The 19,109-nt window shown below is 30.1% G+C and overlaps 3 protein-coding genes across 3 annotated transcripts; all 3 read right to left on the bottom strand.

Annotated features, from left to right (window-relative positions):
- Positions 1-277: 277 nt before the first annotated feature.
- LOC135131347 (microfibril-associated glycoprotein 4-like) lies at positions 278-1,398 on the bottom strand. The gene is made up of 3 exons (XM_064059023.1): positions 1,278-1,398; positions 773-1,229; positions 278-726 (listed from the first exon to the last, which is right to left on the bottom strand). Exons 1-3 carry the CDS (start codon positions 1,350-1,352, stop codon positions 329-331), a joined length of 930 nt encoding a protein of 309 aa, XP_063915093.1. The 5' UTR covers positions 1,353-1,398; the 3' UTR covers positions 278-328.
- A 7,462-nt stretch (positions 1,399-8,860) lies between these two features.
- LOC135131343 (angiopoietin-1-like) lies at positions 8,861-9,780 on the bottom strand. The gene is made up of 2 exons (XM_064059020.1): positions 9,348-9,780; positions 8,861-9,298 (listed from the first exon to the last, which is right to left on the bottom strand). The coding sequence occupies exons 1-2, from the start codon at positions 9,688-9,690 to the stop codon at positions 8,901-8,903; spliced, it is 741 nt and encodes a 246-aa protein (XP_063915090.1). The 5' UTR covers positions 9,691-9,780; the 3' UTR covers positions 8,861-8,900.
- Positions 9,781-9,792: 12 nt separating this feature from the next.
- LOC135131342 (ficolin-1-like) lies at positions 9,793-10,751 on the bottom strand. The gene is made up of 2 exons (XM_064059019.1): positions 10,337-10,751; positions 9,793-10,289 (listed from the first exon to the last, which is right to left on the bottom strand). Exons 1-2 carry the CDS (start codon positions 10,740-10,742, stop codon positions 9,889-9,891), a joined length of 807 nt encoding a protein of 268 aa, XP_063915089.1. The 5' UTR covers positions 10,743-10,751; the 3' UTR covers positions 9,793-9,888.
- Between the last annotated feature and the right edge of the window lie 8,358 nt (positions 10,752-19,109).

Genomic DNA, 19,109 nt, shown 5'->3' with positions numbered 1-19,109 from the left:
CCTGTTAAACCCGTCAACCTGTTAAAGATGTAAGTCCAAACCTCCCTCCCCACTCTCCCTCGTTGTGACCATATGGAAAAGCTGGACTTTGGACTACTTTACAATTTCTTCTTTTACATTGTCTTTGTTTTTCAAAAGATAGGTTCGCTGATTTTGCTGGAAGGAGCAGGAAAAATACAAAAAATAATCTTGAAAACATGAAGACACAAACTCTGATTAGGTATGAACTTATGACCGAGATGTTGAAATGGGTGAAAACATATAAAAACAAACAAAGTAAAACGAGTATTGATAATATTTATGTTTGTAGAAAATGCTTTTATTTTGTTTAAACTGCAGGTCTGACCAACATTCTTGCTTCTTTTAAACTATAACTTCCTGTATGGAACGTGTCCCAGTAAATACCTTTTGAAGAATCACCCGTTCCCACTTTACTCCCCAAATATCTACCAGTAAGTTGACCTTTGTCACAATCCTTGTACCACCAAGCTGCAGGTGAATATGCGGCACAATTACCACTCCAAACATCATGGTCTCTATCTTTTGTGCTGAATTTCATACCCAGATGGTAACTCAAACTATCCCCAGCGTTTCCACTGTACCCTCTCAACAATTTCAACAAATACCCCTCTTGCTCGTTACCAATACTGAAAGAACTATACAAAGCGTACACTTTTTTCGAGTCCCAATCTACTAATTCAACAAGCAGTTCGTTAATTTCGGACCCTGGAAACACCAAAGTTGGAAAACGTTACCACAGCGCTCAAAATACCTGTAAGGTAGTGTATGTAGTCCAAACCCAACCAAAATTCGCCGTCTAGAAGACCAAACCCACGCTTGTAGTTGTCCCAATCTAGACCAAACGTCTGAGATCCGTCAAATCTGTTCAGAACGTACGTCCAACCTCCCCCTTTTGTTTCCATGTCGCAATGAACCAGAAAAGGCTCGGGGGCTGTTCTGGGTTGAATAAAATAGACATCGGACTGATTGTAGCCTCTTTTTTGGACTTCCTTACAATGTCTGGGCAAACTTTGTGTGGCTGGGGCTTCAGTTTGCTGCAACTTGTTTTCTAGTTTGTGGGGGAGTTTTTTTAAATTTGCCAAGTCCAAGTTGTGTGCGTCTAGTATTTTTTGAATTAGAGCGACTTGTGATTCTAACGATTTCACCCGATTGTTGAGTTCTCCGGTGTCTTGAGGTGAAAGACGCTCGGTCGTAGAAACAACCACGAACTACACACACTGTCAAAATTAAAATTCAAACTTTGAAACTGTACTTACGGTTTCATTTGTGGCTTCATTTAGAAGCGCAGTTTGTATTAAAAGCAAAAATAAAAATATTGCTTCTGGGAACATTGAGCTGCTCTTGAAGACACAAACTCTGATTACTTTATGAACTTGCGACCCTCGCGGTTTATTTTAGTTCGTGTTATCGGTGACTGTGTTAAATATTATTGTTTAGTGATAACTGATAATTGTAGTTATTTAAGAAGCGTTAAAGTTAAAACAGGAAAATGAGAATTTTTTTTTCGGAAAACGGTTTTAATTAGGAAATATTTTACACGGTTGACTAAATTGTCAGTCTGACCATCATTCTTGCTTCCTTAGGACTGTATTTGTTTCCGAGGAAGGCGTTGCAATACAGACCTTTGTAGTAGTTGTCACTATTCCCACTCTTCCCTAAATATCTTCCAGTAAGTTGACTTTCATCACTAGAGGGCGGATTTATAAGCACAAAAAAATTAAGAATAAACGCTTAAATAAGCACAACATTTTCAATAAAAAAGTTTTATTTTAAGCAAAAAAGCATTAAAAACATAATCATATTACAAATCAAAGAACACTTCTTAGAACTTTGGATAAAATATTATTACAATAATCCTAGACTTGATATTTTACACACGTTTTTGAGTTTTCTTTAAAACAATTTATGATTGTAATATGTTCCAAGTTGTCCACTGTAAAATTTTTTCGCTGATCATTTAAAATGTGTTTAAAATTGGAGAATGTGCGTTCAACATCCACACTCGTTGGCGCAAATTTGAATTTTGCAACTAATGTTGAATCTAACTCCAAATTTTCCACCTTCTGGCCTTGTAAAACACGAGCAGCGTCGGGAAGAACACCGAAACCTGCATTTTTATTTAACACTTCGTCAAGTTTTTGAGATACTCTAGTACCAATATCACCCCTTACCGCGTTTGCTTGTTGTTTAAATTCTTTCACTAAGTTTATGGCATCTACCAACAACATGTTGGGTTTTTCTAACTTTTCTATTACCTCACATACGAACTGATAATTGCTTCTTAGAAAAGCTAGATCTTGTCGCAAATCTTTGTTTTCCAAAATATTTATGCAATCTTTAATCGATTGAGAAGAATCTTCGCTAAACTCCGTAACTACTTCCTCAAATTCTTTGATATATTTGTCATAATAAAATGTGGCCTGTAACCATGTTCCCCACCTCGTTATAATCGACTCTGGGGGCAATGGTATGTTTGGAAATTCTTCCTTAAAATGTTGCACTCTTAGTGGGGCTTTAACAAAAATCTTTTTACCATTTGCCACTAATTTATTAACAGTAGGAAACTGCAAACGTATTCCTTCAGCCACTCTGTTTAAACCGTGGGCAATGCAAGTAGAGTGAATTAAATTGGGGTACAATATTTTTAGATTATTCCCTGCTTTCAACATACAACGAGCTGCATCCGAGATCATCAATAAAATTTTATTGGTAAAAATAGTGACGTAAGACTGTCATTTACAAATCCGGTAATCGTATTGCCATTTGTTTTATCTAACATTTTCAAACTAACTGCATACCCTCGACTAGGGAAATTTTCATTTAAGATTCCAACAATTAAACTTGCCACGTATCTTCCACAACTATCGGTTGTTTCATCGACAGCGAACCATAAATAATTATCTCCAATGCGATGTTTAATTTCGTTGTAAACTTGCTGAAACACTGGGCCTACATAATTTTTTCGGAGAGGACTTTCAACCGGAATATGTCGATTGCAGTGTTTTTCAAGGAATTCTTGAAGAGGGCCTTTCTCCAATTTTTTTAAAGGTATATTGGACTGGATCATCATTTTACATAAATCGAAATTAAACTGAAACTGCTCATCTTTTGTGGAAGTAGATGCAACAGATTCATGTATGGTCTGCTGTTTAATTTTAGAAACTTCAAACATTTTCTTCCTTTCTACATGAAGAGTCGTTCTGACATATTGCGTCACGTTATATTTTTTATCACTTTGAATCTAAAACAACGTACATATACAGGACTAACAAAGGAAAATAGATAAAAAAAAATTAGTGGGCTTACGGTTTTCACACAAGCTCTGCAGAATATTTTGTTGTTTTCTAATTTTAATTCTGGAAAATCCCTTATCCACTCATCCGGCGTCGATTTTACTTTCGGCAATCTTTTAAAATATTAGTAATATTACCAAAAAGAACTCAACATGTAACAAGGGAGAACCACGTATAACAGTGTACTACGACAGATGCGATAGACTGATGGTTGTGAAATAAACGGTTCATTTACTTAAAAGTTTCCATTAGAAAAATTTTAAGGTAGGTAGTTGGGTAGAATAATCCTTTTTTCTAGAAAATCTTCAACGGTCTTGCCGCAAAATGCCGAAAAAGAACATCTGGTTAAAAGCTTTAATTCATTATCAACGGAAGTAAGGATTTAAAGTCATAAAATCTATGGAGTATTTTTCCAATCCTATAATAAAATTTTATTACCCAAACGACCGGAACCTATTCACAGAAAGGGTCTTGAGTAAGTGTACTTCAATGGTCAAGTCCAGGTAAAATGCATACGATACGATACGGCTAACGAACAAGTATTTGTCATCCCGACAAGGCCGGAATTTGAACAAAATATGCATTAAAACTCATATTCGTCGAAAAAAGCATTAAATAAGCATACAAGTTTTAATATGCATAAAATTGAAAAAAAAGCAAATAAGCATAAAAAAATGTGTCAAATGACTCCAAATTGTATCATAGTTACAGATATAAAAAAGTTTTGAAGTGCTTACATTTTTCACAAAAAGCAGTATTTCTCACCCGCAACGCTAAAACTACTATACAAAGCATACACTTTGGTTAAGTCCCAGTTAACCAGTTCGATAAGCAGCTCGTTTAGTCCAGATCCCGTCAAGTGGTGAATGTTCTCCAAACCCAACCAGACTTCCTCATCCGGGACACCAAATCCCTGTTTGTAGCTCTGCCATTTTTGGCCGAAATCCAGAGACGCGTCGAACCTGTTAAGGATGTAAGCCCAACCCCCTCCCCTGGTGTCCATGTCGCACAAAACTGTTAAAGCTTCAGGCGACGTTTTTGGTTGAACGAAATAGACTTTAGTTACGTTGTGGCCTCGATTTTGGACTTCTTTGCAATTTCTCGGTGTTGATGATGGCTTGTGTTTCCTGAATTAAGCGAATTTGAGCTTGTTGAATTTTCTTCATGTCGTCTAGTATCTTTTGAGACAAAGCAAATTGCGTCTGCTGGCTTTTTTCATACTCGTTTGATGTTTTAGAAATTCCTGATTCTAGAGATGTTAATCTGTTTTTTAGGTTTTCGGTGTGGTCGGAAGGCGCAGGAGGTGTGGGAGTAGAAACTACGGTAAACTATTACTTACGTTTTCGCTCCCAGGTACTTGAAAAAGTATCGCCTGGATACAAAACAGAAACGATAAAACTAGTCTTGAAAACATTGGGCTGCACATCTAAGACGCAGTTCTGATTCGCTATGAACTTATGATCTGGAAAATACGTATTGTGATAAGTGGTAAACACCAAGTTATCACTGAAGAGCGCATTCTAGCGCACGAAATTATATTCAGAAACAACTTGTAAATATGCGCAAACGCATACCTATATGCGTATGCTATATTTTTATACAAAAAATTGCTAAAATATGCAAGAAAAATTACTTTTTTTTACACATTAATATTTTATTTCATTTATTAAAACACTTATGATTTAAAATCATGACAATTGAGACAGGGTGGGTGGGCGGGGCTTATATTTTTTTCTTTTGTTCTTAATATCCGTAGCCATTTTTTCACAACAAGAAACTTAGAACAATGTTAAACTGGTACATTTTTTGCAACGAAATATGAATTGCCCGCCCACCCACCCTTTCGCAATTGTGATAATTATTTTTATTCACCGTTAACCAAGAGGGCGGAGCTTAACTACAAAATACTTAAGTATTTCTTTACAACACGAAATTCAAAAACACGTTTTTAATTTCTCTTAAAGAAATAAGGATTTTGCAGTTAAGCTCCGCCTTCTTGGCTCACGATGAATAAAAAAAATCGTCAGAATTGAGATAGGGTGGGTGGGCGGGGTATATATTGTGCCTTTTGTTTTCCTAATATACATAGCCATCTTTTCACAACAAGAAACTTAAAACATGATCAAAACGGTACATTTTTCCAAGGAAGTATGGAGTTTGAAATTAAGCTCCACCGCTCGGCCTACAACGAAAAAAAATCATCAGAATTGAGATAGGGCGGGTGGGCGGGGCTTATATTATGTCTTTTGTTTTTAATATCCATAGCCATCTTTTCACAACAGGAAACTTAGAACATGGTTGAACTGGTACATTTTTGCAAGGAAATATGAATTGCCTGCCCACCCACCCTATCGCAATTGTGATGACTATTTTATTGTCGTGAGCCAAGAAGGCGGAGCTTAACTGCAAAATCCTTATTTCCCTATGAGAACTTAATAACGTGTTTTTGAGTATCGTATTGTAAAGAAATACTTAAGTATTTTGCAGTTAAGCTCCGCCCCCTTGGTTAACGGTGAATAAAAATAATCATCACAAGTGCGATAGGGCGGGTGGGTGGGCTATACATATTTCCTTCTAAAAATGTACCAGTTTAATCATGTTCTAAGTTTCATGTTGTGAAACGATGGCTATGGATATTAAGAACAAAAGACATAATATAAGCCCCACCCACCCGCCCTATCTCAATTCTGATGACTTTTTGATTGTCGTGAGCCAAGAAGGCGGAGCTTAACTGCAAAATCCTTATTTCCCTATGAGAACTTAATAACGTGTTATTGAGTATCGTATTGTAAAGAAATACTTAAGTATTTTGCAGTTAAGCTCCGCCTCCTTGCTTCACGTGAATAAAAATAATCATCACAATTGCGATAGGGCGGGTGGGTGGGCTATTCATATTTCCTTGAAAAAATGTACCAGTTTAATCATGTTCTAAGTTTCATGTTGTGAAAAGATGGCTATGCATATTAAGAACAAATGATAAAATATAAGCCCCGCCCACCCACCCTATCTCAATTCTGATGACATTTTTTTCACATTCTCAGTTTTTAATACATTTTTCCCTTTTCCAATTATTTGTTTCCGATTTTTATTTTTCATTTTCCCGATTTTTTGATTTTACTTTTTGATTTTATATCACAATTTTTCGTTTTTTCATTTCCTTTATTTTTTGTTGTTTCTTTCGATTCTACAAGTTTTCGTTTATTCATTTTTTCAAATTTTCAGGTTTTTTTCAAATGTTTCTGCAAATTTTAGAGTTTGATTTTCACTTTTTACATTTTTCAAGTTTTTATTATACTTACACTTTTTGGTTTTCTTATTTTTGATTTTTCAATTTTACAGTTTCTTGACTTCAAAATTTTTCAATTTTTCGAGTTGTAATTTTTTAATTTTGCAATTTTTCGATTTTACAGTTTCTCATTTTTCGATATTTTCAATTTCTTGTTTCCTCAGATTTCCGAGTTCTCAATTTTTATTTTTCATTTTCCCGATTTTTTTAATCGTTATTTTCTCGGTTTTATGTCACAAATTTTCATTTCTTCAATTCCTTGTTGTTTCTTTCGATTTTTCAATTTTTCGTTTCTTCAATTTTTCGAATTTTCAGTTTCTCAATTTTTCGTTTTCACATTTTTTCATGTTACCGATTTTTACTTTTCAATGTGTGATTTTTCTTTTTTTATTTTTGATTTTTCAATTTTACAATTTCCCGACTTCCAAAATTTTCAATTTTTCGTTCCTTTAATTTTTCGGTTTGCATCAGTTTTTCAATTTGGCAATTTTTCAAAATTACAGATTTTCATTTTCAGATTTTTCAGTTTCTCAATTTTTCATTTTTCTCTTTTCCAATTTTTTGTTTCCGATTTTTATTTTTCATTTTCCCGATTTTTTAATTTTCACTTTTTCGATTTTATATCACAATTTTCCATTTTTTGATTCCTTTTATTTTTTGTTGTTTCTTTCAATTTTACAATTTTTCCTTTATTAAATATACACTTTTGACATGTTTCAAGTTTTCATTATATACTTTTTCGTTTTTTTATTTATGATTTTTCAATTTTACAGTTTGTCGACAATTTTACAATTTCTCATTTTTCCATTTTTCACATTCTCGATTTTTAATGTTTCCCTTTTCAATTTTTCGTTCCCTAAATTTTTCAACTCCCCGATTTTTATTTTGCATTTTCCTGATTTTTTATTTTTCATTTATTCAGTTTTTCAAATTTTCGGACCAATCGATTCCAATTCGTCGATTTTCCAATTTTTAAATTTTCAGTTTGCAGTTTTTGGGTTTCCACCCCTTTTTACTTTTTAGATTTTCAATGTTTCATTAAACTTTAGATATTTCAAATTTTCGACAATTTTATACTTCGATTTCTCAATTTTTTTTCAACTTTTCGATGTTTTAATTTTTCTATAATAAAATTTTTCAATTTTATTTTATTTCTCGATTTATCCAATTCAGATGTTTGGATGTTTTAATTGTTCAATTTCTCATTTTTTTCTATTTCTGGATGTTTCGATTTTTGGATTTCTCGGTTTTTCAATTTTCCAATTTTTCGATTTTTTGATTTTTCAGTTATCCGATTTTTCAAATTTTCTGGCTTTGATTTTTCAGTCCCATGATTTTCCTCGTTTAAAATGTTTCAATTTGCAGTTTTTGGATTTCCAGTCTTCCAATTTTTCAATTTCTTTTATTTTCAATATTTTGATTTTACAATACATATTTCTTTTTTTTATTTTTCACTTTTTCGAATTTTAAGTTTTTCAATTTTTAATCTTTCGATTTTTCAAATTTTCGTTTCTTCAAATTTTCATGTTTGATTTTCACTTTTGACAATTTTCAAGTTTTCATTATATACTTTTTCGTTTTTTTATTTTTAATTTTTCAATTTTACAGTTTCTTGACTTCAAAATTTTTCAATTTTTCGAGTTGTAATTTTTTAATTTTGCAATTTTTCGATATTACAGTTTTTCATTTTTCGATTTTTCAGTTTCTCAATTTTTAATTTTTCCCTTTTTCAAGTTTTCGTCCCCTAAATTTTGCAACTCCCCGATTTTTATTTTTCATTTTCCTGATTTTTAATTTTTTATTTATTCAGTTCAATTCAATTCAATTCGACGATTTTCCAATTTTTAAATTTTTCAGTTTGCAGTTTTTACTTTTTGGATTTTCAATTTTTCGTTAAGCTTTACATTTTTCAAATTTTCGACATTTTTATACTTCGATTTCTCAATTTTTTTCAACTTTTCCATGTTTTAATTTTCCTTTTTTAAAATTTTTCATTTTTTTTTATTTGTCGATTTATCGAATTCAGATGTTTGTTGTCGATTTTTCAGTTTTTCTATTTATAAGTTTTAGAGGTTTTAGGGTTTGAATTTTACGATATTTGGACAACACTAGGTGAAACTACAAATTCCAATGGGCAAACATTGTAGTAGGGAAATATCTGTAGTGGCAGCTTGTACACCAGATTTACTGACATCGAAAATATTGGAAAAACCAATAAACAGTGGCACGTTTTATCAATGAGTCAAATTAAAGAAAAACAAAACTTTCTGAATATTTTATTTAAGTCAATGAACAATATTCTACTCTTTTGGTCTGATCATCATTCTAAGTTCCTTAAGACTGTAGTGATCCGGATGGAACGTATCCCAGTACAGAGCTGACTCGCTCCCAGAACTATTACCACCATGGTAGTACGACCCAGTCGGATTTCCGCTCTTGCAATCCTTGAACCACCATCCCCCATTGGCATAATAAGCACAATCGCTAGTACTAACAGCATCATTATCTACATCTTCCGTACTAAACTTCATTCCTGCCAAATCGCTAAAACAGTCACCAGCCGCCCCACTAAACCCCGCCAGTAGTTTCAAATCGTAACCTTCGTCTTCATTTCCAATACTGAAGTAATCATAGTGCGCATCTGCTTCTACATCGTCCCAATCAACTAGTTCAAACAGAAGTTCGTGTATTTCGTACTCTGGAAAAAAATAAATTGTTTTGTTGTGACGGATTTAGGTAAAACGTACTCGTTAAATAATGTATTTTCTCCAAACCCAGCCAAAACTCTCCAGCCAGGTTGCCAAAACCGAACTTGTAAGTCTTCCAGTCCTGGTTGAAGGGTTGAGACCCATCAACTCTGTTAAGTATGGTTGTCCAGCCGCCTCCGGAGCTGTCCATGTTGCAGTAAACCAGAAAAGGGTCTGGGTAGTCTTGTGGTTGGATGTAGTAAAAGCCAGACTCGGTGGTACCATTCTTAAGAACTTCGTTGCAATTTTTTAGGTACTCGGTACTTACTACCTTTGGTGAAGCAAGATGGAAATAAGCGAACGCGATTACTAGATATTTTAGTACTAATAAACTATTACACATCTTGGTACAGATTTCAGGCAGAATTTTTGAGGTGTTCTACGAATAGTTATCTGGGAAAAACAATGAAGCTGATAAAATTTAAGAGAAACTATTTTATAAATAATACAGATAAAATTTATCAGTGCTGACAAGATACAAGAAATTTGATTGATTGATTAACTTATTGTCAATAGTGATTTATTAATATAAAAAACACTTTTATGTTCGTGGTCTAACCATCATTCTTATTTCTTTCAGACTATATTTTTCTCCACGAAAGGTCTTCCAGTTCATCCCGTGATAAGCGTCCTCTTCCGAAAAATTCCTCCCCAAATATTTCCCAGTGGGATGGGCGTTCTTGCAACTCCGGTACCACCAGCCAGCCTGGAAAAACGAAGCACAATTCCCACCGCTCCACAAATCATTATCGTTGTCTCCGGTACTGAACTTCATATCAACTTCATTAACCAGAGAGTTCCCAGCGGTACCACTGTACCCTTCCAACACTTTGACAACGTAGTCGTCACTCTTACCCCCAACCACGAAGGAGTCATAAAGCCCAAACACCTTTTGTGAGTCCCAGTCGACCAACTCTACAAGAAGTTGGTTAATTTGGTGCCCTAAAACAAGATAGTTAAGTCACAATTGATAAAATTTAAGTGAGTACCGGTTAAGTAGTGAATCTTGTCTAAACCCAACCAAAATTCGTTGCGCAGCCCTCCAAATCCCCGTTCGTAGTCCGAAAAAGGTAAATAGAAGTTTTGGGTACCATTAAACCTGTTGAGGATGGTGGCCCATCCACCTCCTCTGGTGTGCATGTCGCATAGTACCAAAAAAGGTTCAGGGGCTGATTTGGGTTGAACGAAGTAGATACCGGAGATGTTGTAGCCCGTCTTTTGAACTTCCTTACAGTTTTTGGGAACGCTATCGTCGAATGTCTTCAGTTGGTTATTGTCTGGTTGGGGACTAGTGGTGGTGGAAACAATGGTAAAATCTAGAAGAGATGGGTTAATTTTTTCGGATCGAGAGAATCCGATCAGAAGAAGTAGAGTGAAAAGAGCGTGTGAAGACATTGGGTTCGTTACAAAGTACTGGCAAATATCACTCTCGTTTGATAACACTTGGCCAAAGGGTTATCACTCTTCGACGAAAGACTTCTTTATTTTTGTCAGTTTTTCAAGTCATCAATTTTTCAATTTATAAATTTTCGATTTTTCGATTTCTACTTTTTGAAATTCACAATTTTACATTTTTACCATGTTTCAATTTTTTGATTTTTCGAGCTATCGATTTTTTTTATTTAAATTTTAAATTTTTAATTTTCCGATTTTTCGATTCTCGTCTATTTCTATTTCCCAATTTTTTGATTTTCGAATTTTTCGTTGTCACGGTTTTTCAATTTCTCTATTTTCAGATTTTTTCGATTCTTCATTTTTCCATTTTTTAAATTTTGGATTTTTCTATTTCTCGATTTCTCGATTTCTCGATTTTTAGATGCTTCGGTTTCAGGATTTTTCAGTTTTTCGATTTTGAAATTTTAGATTTATTAACCTTTCGATTTTTTGATATTTTGATTTTTGGAATTTCTCAATTTTTCGGCTTTTGATATTTCTCGTTTTCAATTTTTCGATTTTTATAGTTTGGTTTTTGAATTTTTCAATATTTTAGTTTTGCGAAATTTCTATTTTTTACTTTTAGAATTTTCAAATTTTTGATTATTTGTTTTATTGATTTTCTATTTTACGACTATTTTTACATTTACCGACTTTTCAAATTTTCGATTTCTTAATTTGTCACCATTCAATTTTGGAAACTTTTCATTTTCTGGATTTTTCAATTTGTTCGATTTTTTAAATTTTTAATTTTTCGATTTATAAATTTCTCGATTTTTCATTTGTTTTTTATTTACCAGTTTTTCAATTTTTTCATTTTTCAATTTGTTGGATTTCTCTAATTGTGGATTTATTGATATTCCGATTTTTCAATTTTTGAAATTCCCGATTTTCCGATGTTTCGCTTTTGGATTTTTTCAATTTCTTAATTTTTCTATTTACCATTTTTTTTATTTCTCGATCCATCTTTTTTTTAATTGTTGAGTTTTTAATTTTCCGATTTTTCGATTTTCGCGTATTTCTATTTCTCAATTTTTTGATATTCCAATTTTTCGTTGTTTCGGTTTTTCAATTTCCCAATTTTTCGTCATTTCGGTTTTGAGATTTTTCAATATCGCTATTTTCAATTTTTTTCAATTCTTCAATTTTTCAATTTTTTAAAAATTTGGATTTTTCGAATTCCCGATTTCTCGATTACACGATTTTTCGACTTCTCGAATTTTCGATTTCTCGAATTCTCAGGTTTTCAATTTTTGGGCTTTTTAAATTTGACATTTTTCGATTTCACAATTTTTTTGGTGTTTTGGTTTCTTGACGTCTCGGTTTTTCGATTTTTAAAATTTTTCGACTTTCCGACTTTTCGACTTCAATTTCTCAATTTTTTAGTTTCTCGATTTTTCAATTTTTCAATGTTTCGTTTCAATTTTTCGATGTCAGTTTTCGGAATTTTCAATATTTCTCAGGATTAGTCAATGTTTCGACTTTTGATGTTTTGATTTCTCGAAGTTTTCGATTTTTGATATTTCTCAATTTCAAATTCGATTTTTGGTTTTTGAATTTTTCAATACTTTAGTTCTGCGATATTTCTATTTCTCAAGTTTAGAACTAGTAATTTTTTGATTTTTCAGTTTTATTGATTTTCTATTTTTCGACTATTTTTACATTTACCGATTTTTCAAATTTTAGATTTCTTAATTTTTCAATATTTCAATTTTGGAAAATTTTCATTTTCTGGATTTTTCAATTTGTTCAATTTTTAAAATTTTTAATTTTTCGATTTATAAATTTCTCGATATTTGATTTTTTTTTATTTTTCGGTTAGTCAACTTTTCGACGTTTCAGAGTTAGAATTTTTCAGTTTTACAATTCTTCTTCAGTTTCTCAATTCTTCAAATTTCCGATTATCTGATTTTTTAATTATCGATTTATTAATTTTCTGATGTTTCAGTTTTACGACTTTACAATTTTTTTTCCTCCAATTTTTCGTTTTTTAATTTTTTCGATTTTTCAATTTTTTAATAATATCTGACATTTTTAAATCCTCGGTTTTTTTATTTCTCGATTTCTTTTCAATGTTTAGATTTTTCATTTTTTTAATTCATCAATTTTTCGATTTTTTGACTTCGATTTCTTGTTTTTTCAATTTTTGAAACTCCCAGTTTTTCGGTGTTACACTTTTGGATTTTTTTCCCATTTTTCAATTTTTCGATTTTACAATTTTTCGATTTATCGATTTTAGATTTTTTAATTTTTCAATATCTCAATTCTGCGATATTTCTATTTTTTAATTTTAGAATTAAAAAATTTTTGATTTTTCCGTTCTATTGCTTTTCTATTTTTCGACTTTTTAAATAACACGTTTTTCGATTTTACGTTTTTTAATTTACGATTTCTGATTGCGACATCGCAGTTTATCGATTTCAAAAATTTTTCGACATTCCGATTATTACATTTTTCGATTTTTCAAATTTTCGATTTCTTAATTTTTCAAAATTTTAATTCTGGGAACTTTTCCATTTCTGGATTTTTCAATTGTTCGGTGTTTTAAAATTTTTTCTTTTTGATTTACTAGTTTTTCAGTTTTTCGATTTTGAAAATTTTTTGATTTCTCAAATTATCTATTACTGATATTCCGATGTTTCAATTTTTCGAATCAACTTTTCGATATTTCAGTATAGGAATTTTTCAATTTTACAATTCTTCTTCAGTTTCTCGATCCTTCAAGTTTTCGACTTCCGATTTTTCGTTTTAAATTTCTAAATTTTCCGATGTCTCAGTTTTACGGTTTGTCAATTGTTTTTCTCTTCAATTTTTCGATTTTTGAAATGTTTAACCTTAGCCGTTTCGAAATTTTCAATTTTTTAATTTTCCCATTTCTCGATTTTTAGATTTTTGACCTTTTTCAATTCGTCAATTTTTCGATTTTTAGATTTTCCACATTTCAATTTTTTGATTTTTCGATTTCTCGATTTTTCGACCAACCGATTTTCCAATTTTTTGGTTCCTCAATTTTTCGACTTTTCGATTTTAAATTTTTTGGATATAAATAAATAAATAAATAAATAAATAAATAGTTTATTGATCATCCAACGGGCAAATCGCCCACATAGGACATAATGGATATCTCAACTTCTCGATTTTTCTATTTTTCAGTGTTTCAATTTAGTAACTTTAGATTTGTTGTTTTCTCATTTTTTCGGTTTCTCGCCTCTTGGAGTTTTCAATTTTTCGATTTTTCTCAATTCTTTGACCACACGATTTTTCAATTTTTTAATTCCCAAATTTTTCAATTTCCCGGTTTCTCGACTTCTAGATTTCTCTTTTTTTCAATTTTTCAATTTACTAACTCTTAAATTTTTCGTTTTCTCAATTTTTCGGTTCCTCAGCATCTAAATTTTTCAATTTATCAATTTGTCAATGTTTTAACTAAAAGATTTTTCAAATTTTTGATTCCTCAATTTTTCTACTTTTCGATTTTTCATTTTTTAAATTTCTAAATTTTCCGATGTTTCAGTTTTACGGTTTGTCAATTGTTTTTCTCTTCAATTTTTCGATTTTTGAAATGTTTAACCTTAGCCGTTTCGAAATTTTCAATTTTTTAATTTTCCCATTTCTCGATTTTTAGATTTTTGACCTTTTTCAATTCGTCAATTTTTCGATTTTGAGATTTTCCACATTTCAATTTTTTGATTTTTCGATTTCTCGATTTTTCGACCAACCGATTTTCCAATTTTTTGGTTCCCCAATTTTTCGACTTTTCGATTTTAAATTTTTTGGATATAAATAAATAAATAAATAAATAAATAAATAAATAGTTTATTGATCATCCAACGGGCAAATCGCCCACATAGGACATAATGGATATCTCAACTTCTCGATTTTTCTATTTTTCAGTGTTTCAATTTAGTAACTTTAGATTTGTTGTTTTCTCAATTTTTCGGTTTCTCGCCTCTTGGAGTTTTCAATTTTTCGATTTCTCAATTTTTAAAATTCTCAATTTTTCGATGTTTCAGTTTCGGATTTTTTCAATTTCTCAATTTTACATTTTTTACCATGTTTCAATTTTTTGATTTTTCGAGCTAGCGATTTTTTTTATTTAAATTTTAAATTTTTAATTTTCCGATTTTTCGATTCTCGTCTATTTCTATTTCCCAATTTTTTGATTTTCCAATTTTTCGTTGTCGCGGTTTTTCAATTTCCCAATTTTTCGTCATTTCAGTTTAGGAATTTTTCAATTTCTCTATTTTCAGATTTTTTCGATTCTTCATTTTTCAATTTTTCTTCGGCTTTTCAATTTTTCGATGTCAGTGTTCAGATTTTTCAATATTTCTCAGGATTTTTCAGTTTTTCGATTTTGAAATTTTAGATTTATTAACCTTTCGATTTTTTGATATTTTGATTTTTGGAATTTCTCAATTTTTCGGTTTTTGATATTTCTCGTTTTCAATTTTTCGATTTTTATGTTTTGGTTTTTGAATTTTTCAATATTTTAGTTTTGCGAAATTTCTATTTTTTACTTTTAGAATTTTCAAATTTTTGATTATTAGTTTTATTGATTTTCTATTTTTCGACTATTTTTACATTTACCGACTTTTCAAATTTTCGGTTTCTTAATTTGTCACCATTCAATTTTGGAAACTTTTCATTTTCTGGATTTTTCAATTTGTTCGATTTTTTAAATTTTTAATTTTTCGATTTATGAATTTCTCGATTTTTCGTTTGTTTTTTATTTATCAGTTTTTCAATTTTTTCATTTTTCAATTTGTTGAATTTCTCTAATTGTGGATTTATTGATATTCCGATTTTTCAATTTTTGAAATTCCCGATTTTCCGATGTATCACTTTTGGATTTTTTCAATTTCTTAATTTTTCTATTTACCATTTTTTTTATTTCTCGATCCATCTTTTTTTAATTGTTGAGTTTTTAATTTTCCGATTTTTCGATTTTCGCGTATTTCTATTTCTCAATTTTTTGATATTCCAATTTTTCGTTGTTTCGGTTTTTCAATTTCCCAATTTTTCGTCATTTCGGTTTTGAGATTTTTCAATATCGCTGTTTTTAATTTTTTTCAATTCTTCAATTTTTCCATTTTTTAAAAATTTGGATTTTTCGAATTCCCGATTTCCCGATTACACGATTTTTCGACTTCTCGAATTTTCGATTTCTCGATTTCTCAGGTTTTCAATTTTTGGGCTTTTTAAATTTGACATTTTTCGATTTCACAATTTTTTTGATGTTTTGGTTTCTTGACATCTCGGTTTTTCGATTTTTAAAATTTTTCGACTTTCCGACTTTTCGACTTCAATTTCTCAATTTTTTAGTTTCTCGATTTTTCAATTTTTCAATGTTTCCTTTCAATTTTTCGATGTCAGTTTTCGGAATTTTCAATATTTCGCAGGATTAGTCAATGTTTCGACTTTTGATGTTTTGATTTCTCGAAGTTTTCGATTTTTGATATTTCTCAATTTCAAATTCGATTTTTGGTTTTTGAATTTTTCAATACTTTGAATAATTTGGTTCTTTAATTTTCCGATTTCCCGACTTTTCGATTTTTTGAATTCTGAATTTCTCGATTTCTCAGTTTTTATTACATTTTTAAAATTTTGATTTTTCAATTTTAAGTGCATACATTTTTCGACTTTTTGATGTATCGAATTCTCGATTTTGTAATTTTTCTATCCTTCCGTTTTTCAATATTTTTATTTTTCGATTTATCGATTTTTCAGTCTCTATTTTTCTATTTTTCAATTTTTCAAATTTTTAATTTTTAGGTTTTTCAATTTTTCTTCGTGTTGCTTTCCGATGAGTCGAATTTTCGATTTCTCGGTTTTATATTTTTAGGTACTTCAATTTTCCGTTTTTAAAATTTTTGACTTTTCAATTTTTCAATCTTTTTGATTTTTAAATTCTTTGTTTTTCAGTTTTACAATTTTTCGATATCTCAGTTTATAGAGTTTTCGACTTACGATTATTTGATTGCTCAATATTTCCCAATTTTTTCGATTTTTTTTTATTTTCTCATTTCGGTTTTGAGATTTTTCAATATCGCTATTTTCAATTTTTTTCAATTCTTCAATTTTTCCATTTTTTAAAAATTTGGATTTTTCGAATTCCCGATTTCTCGATTACACGATTTTTCGACTTTTCGAATTTTCGATTTCTCGATTTCTCAGGTTTTCAATTTTTGGGCTTTTTAAATTTGACATTTTTCGATTTCACAATTTTTTTGATGTTTTGGTTTCTTGACATCTCGGTTTTTCGATTTTTAAAATTTTTCGACTTTCCGACTTTTCGACTTCAATTTCTCAATTTTTAAGTTTCTCGATTTTTCAATTTTTCAATGTTTCGTTTCAATTTTTCGATGTCAGTTTTCGGAATTTTCAATATTTCTCAGGATTAGTCAATGTTTCGACTTTTGATGTTTTGATTTCTCGAAGTTTTCGATTTTTGATATTTCTCAATTTCAAATTCGATTTTTGGTTTTTGAATTTTTCAATACTTTGAATAATTTGGTTCTTTAATTTTCCGATTTCCCGACTTTTCGATTTTTTGAATTCTGAATTTCTCGATTTCTCAGTTTTTATTACATTTTTAAAATTTTGATTTTTCAATTTTAAGTGCATACATTTTTCGACTTTTTGATGTATCGAATTCTCGATTTTGTAATTTTTCTATCCTTCCGTTTTTCAATATTTTTATTTTTCGATTTATCGATTTTTCAGTCTCTATTTTTCTATTTTTCAATTTTTCAAATTTTTAATTTTTAGGTTTTTCAATTTTTCGTCGTGTTGCTTTCCGATGAGTCGAATTTTCGATTTCTCGGTTTTATATTTTTAGGTACTTCAATTTTCCGTTTTTAAAATTTTTGACTTTTCAATTTTTCAATCTTTTTGATTTTTAAATTCTTTGTTTTTCAGTTTTACAATTTTTCGATATCTCAGTTTATAGAGTTTTCGACTTACGATTATTTGATTGCTCAATATTTCCCAATTTTTTCGATTTTTTTTTATTTTCTCATTTCGGTTTTGAGATTTTTCAATATCGCTATTTTCAATTTTTTTCAATTCTTCAATTTTTCCATTTTTTAAAAATTTGGATTTTTCGAATTCCCGATTTCTCGATTACACGATTTTTCGACTTTTCGAATTTTCGATTTCTCGATTTCTCAGGTTTTCAATTTTTGGGCTTTTTAAATTTGACATTTTTCGATTTCACAATTTTTTTGATGTTTTGGTTTCTTGACATCTCGGTTTTTCGATTTTTAAAATTTTTCGACTTTCCGACTTTTCGACTTCAATTTCTCAATTTTTAAGTTTCTCGATTTTTCAATTTTTCAATGTTTCGTTTCAATTTTTCGATGTCAGTTTTCGGAATTTTCAATATTTCTCAGGATTAGTCAATGTTTCGACTTTTGATGTTTTGATTTCTCGAAGTTTTCGATTTTTGATATTTCTCAATTTCAAATTCGATTTTTGGTTTTTGAATTTTTCAATACTTTAGTTTTGCGATATTTCTATTTCTCAAGTTTAGAACTAGTAAATTTTTGATTTTTCAGTTTTATTGATTTTCTATTTTTCGACTATTTTTACATTTACCGATTTTTCAAATTTTAGATTTCTTAATTTTTCAATATTTCATTTTCTGGATTTTTCAATTTGTTCAATTTTTAAAAGTTTTAATTTTTCGATTTATAAATTTCTCGATATTTGATTTTTTTTTTATTTTTCGGTTAGTCAACTTTTCGATGTTTCAGAGTTAGAATTTTTCAGTTTTACAATTCTTCTTCAGTTTCTCAATTCTTCAAATTTCCGATTTTCCGATTTTTTAATTATCGATTTATTAATTTTCTGATGTTTAAGTTTTACGATTTTACAATTTTTTTTCCTCCAATTTTTCGCTTTTTAAATTTTTCGATTTTTCAATTTTTTAATAATATCTGACATTTCTAAATCCTCGGTTTTTTTATTTCTCGATTTCTTTTCAATGTTTAGATTTTTCATTTTTTTAATTTATCAATTTTTCGATTTTTTGACTTCGATTTCTTGATTTTTCAATTTTTGAAACTCTCAGTTTTTCGGTGTTACACTTTTGGATTTTTTTCCCATTTTTCAATTTTTCGATTTTACAATTTTTCGATTTATCGATTTTAGATTTTTTAATTTTTCAATATCTCAATTCTGCGATATTTCTATTTTTTAAATTCAGAATTTAAAAATTTTTGATTTTTCCGTTTTATCCGACTTTTTAAATAACACGTTTTTCGATTTTACGTTTTTTAATTTACGATTTCTGACTGCGACATCGCAGTTTATCGATTTCAAATATTT

The sequence above is a fragment of the Zophobas morio genome, unplaced genomic scaffold (assembly GCF_036711695.1).
Source record: "Zophobas morio isolate AGI-343-1 ecotype UQ-CSIRO unplaced genomic scaffold, CSIRO_AGI_Zmor_V1 ptg000020l, whole genome shotgun sequence".
NCBI lineage: Eukaryota > Metazoa > Arthropoda > Insecta > Coleoptera > Tenebrionidae > Zophobas > Zophobas morio.
The sequence above is the reverse complement of the archived record's forward strand: the minus strand, read 5'-3'. Positions and strand labels throughout refer to the sequence as shown.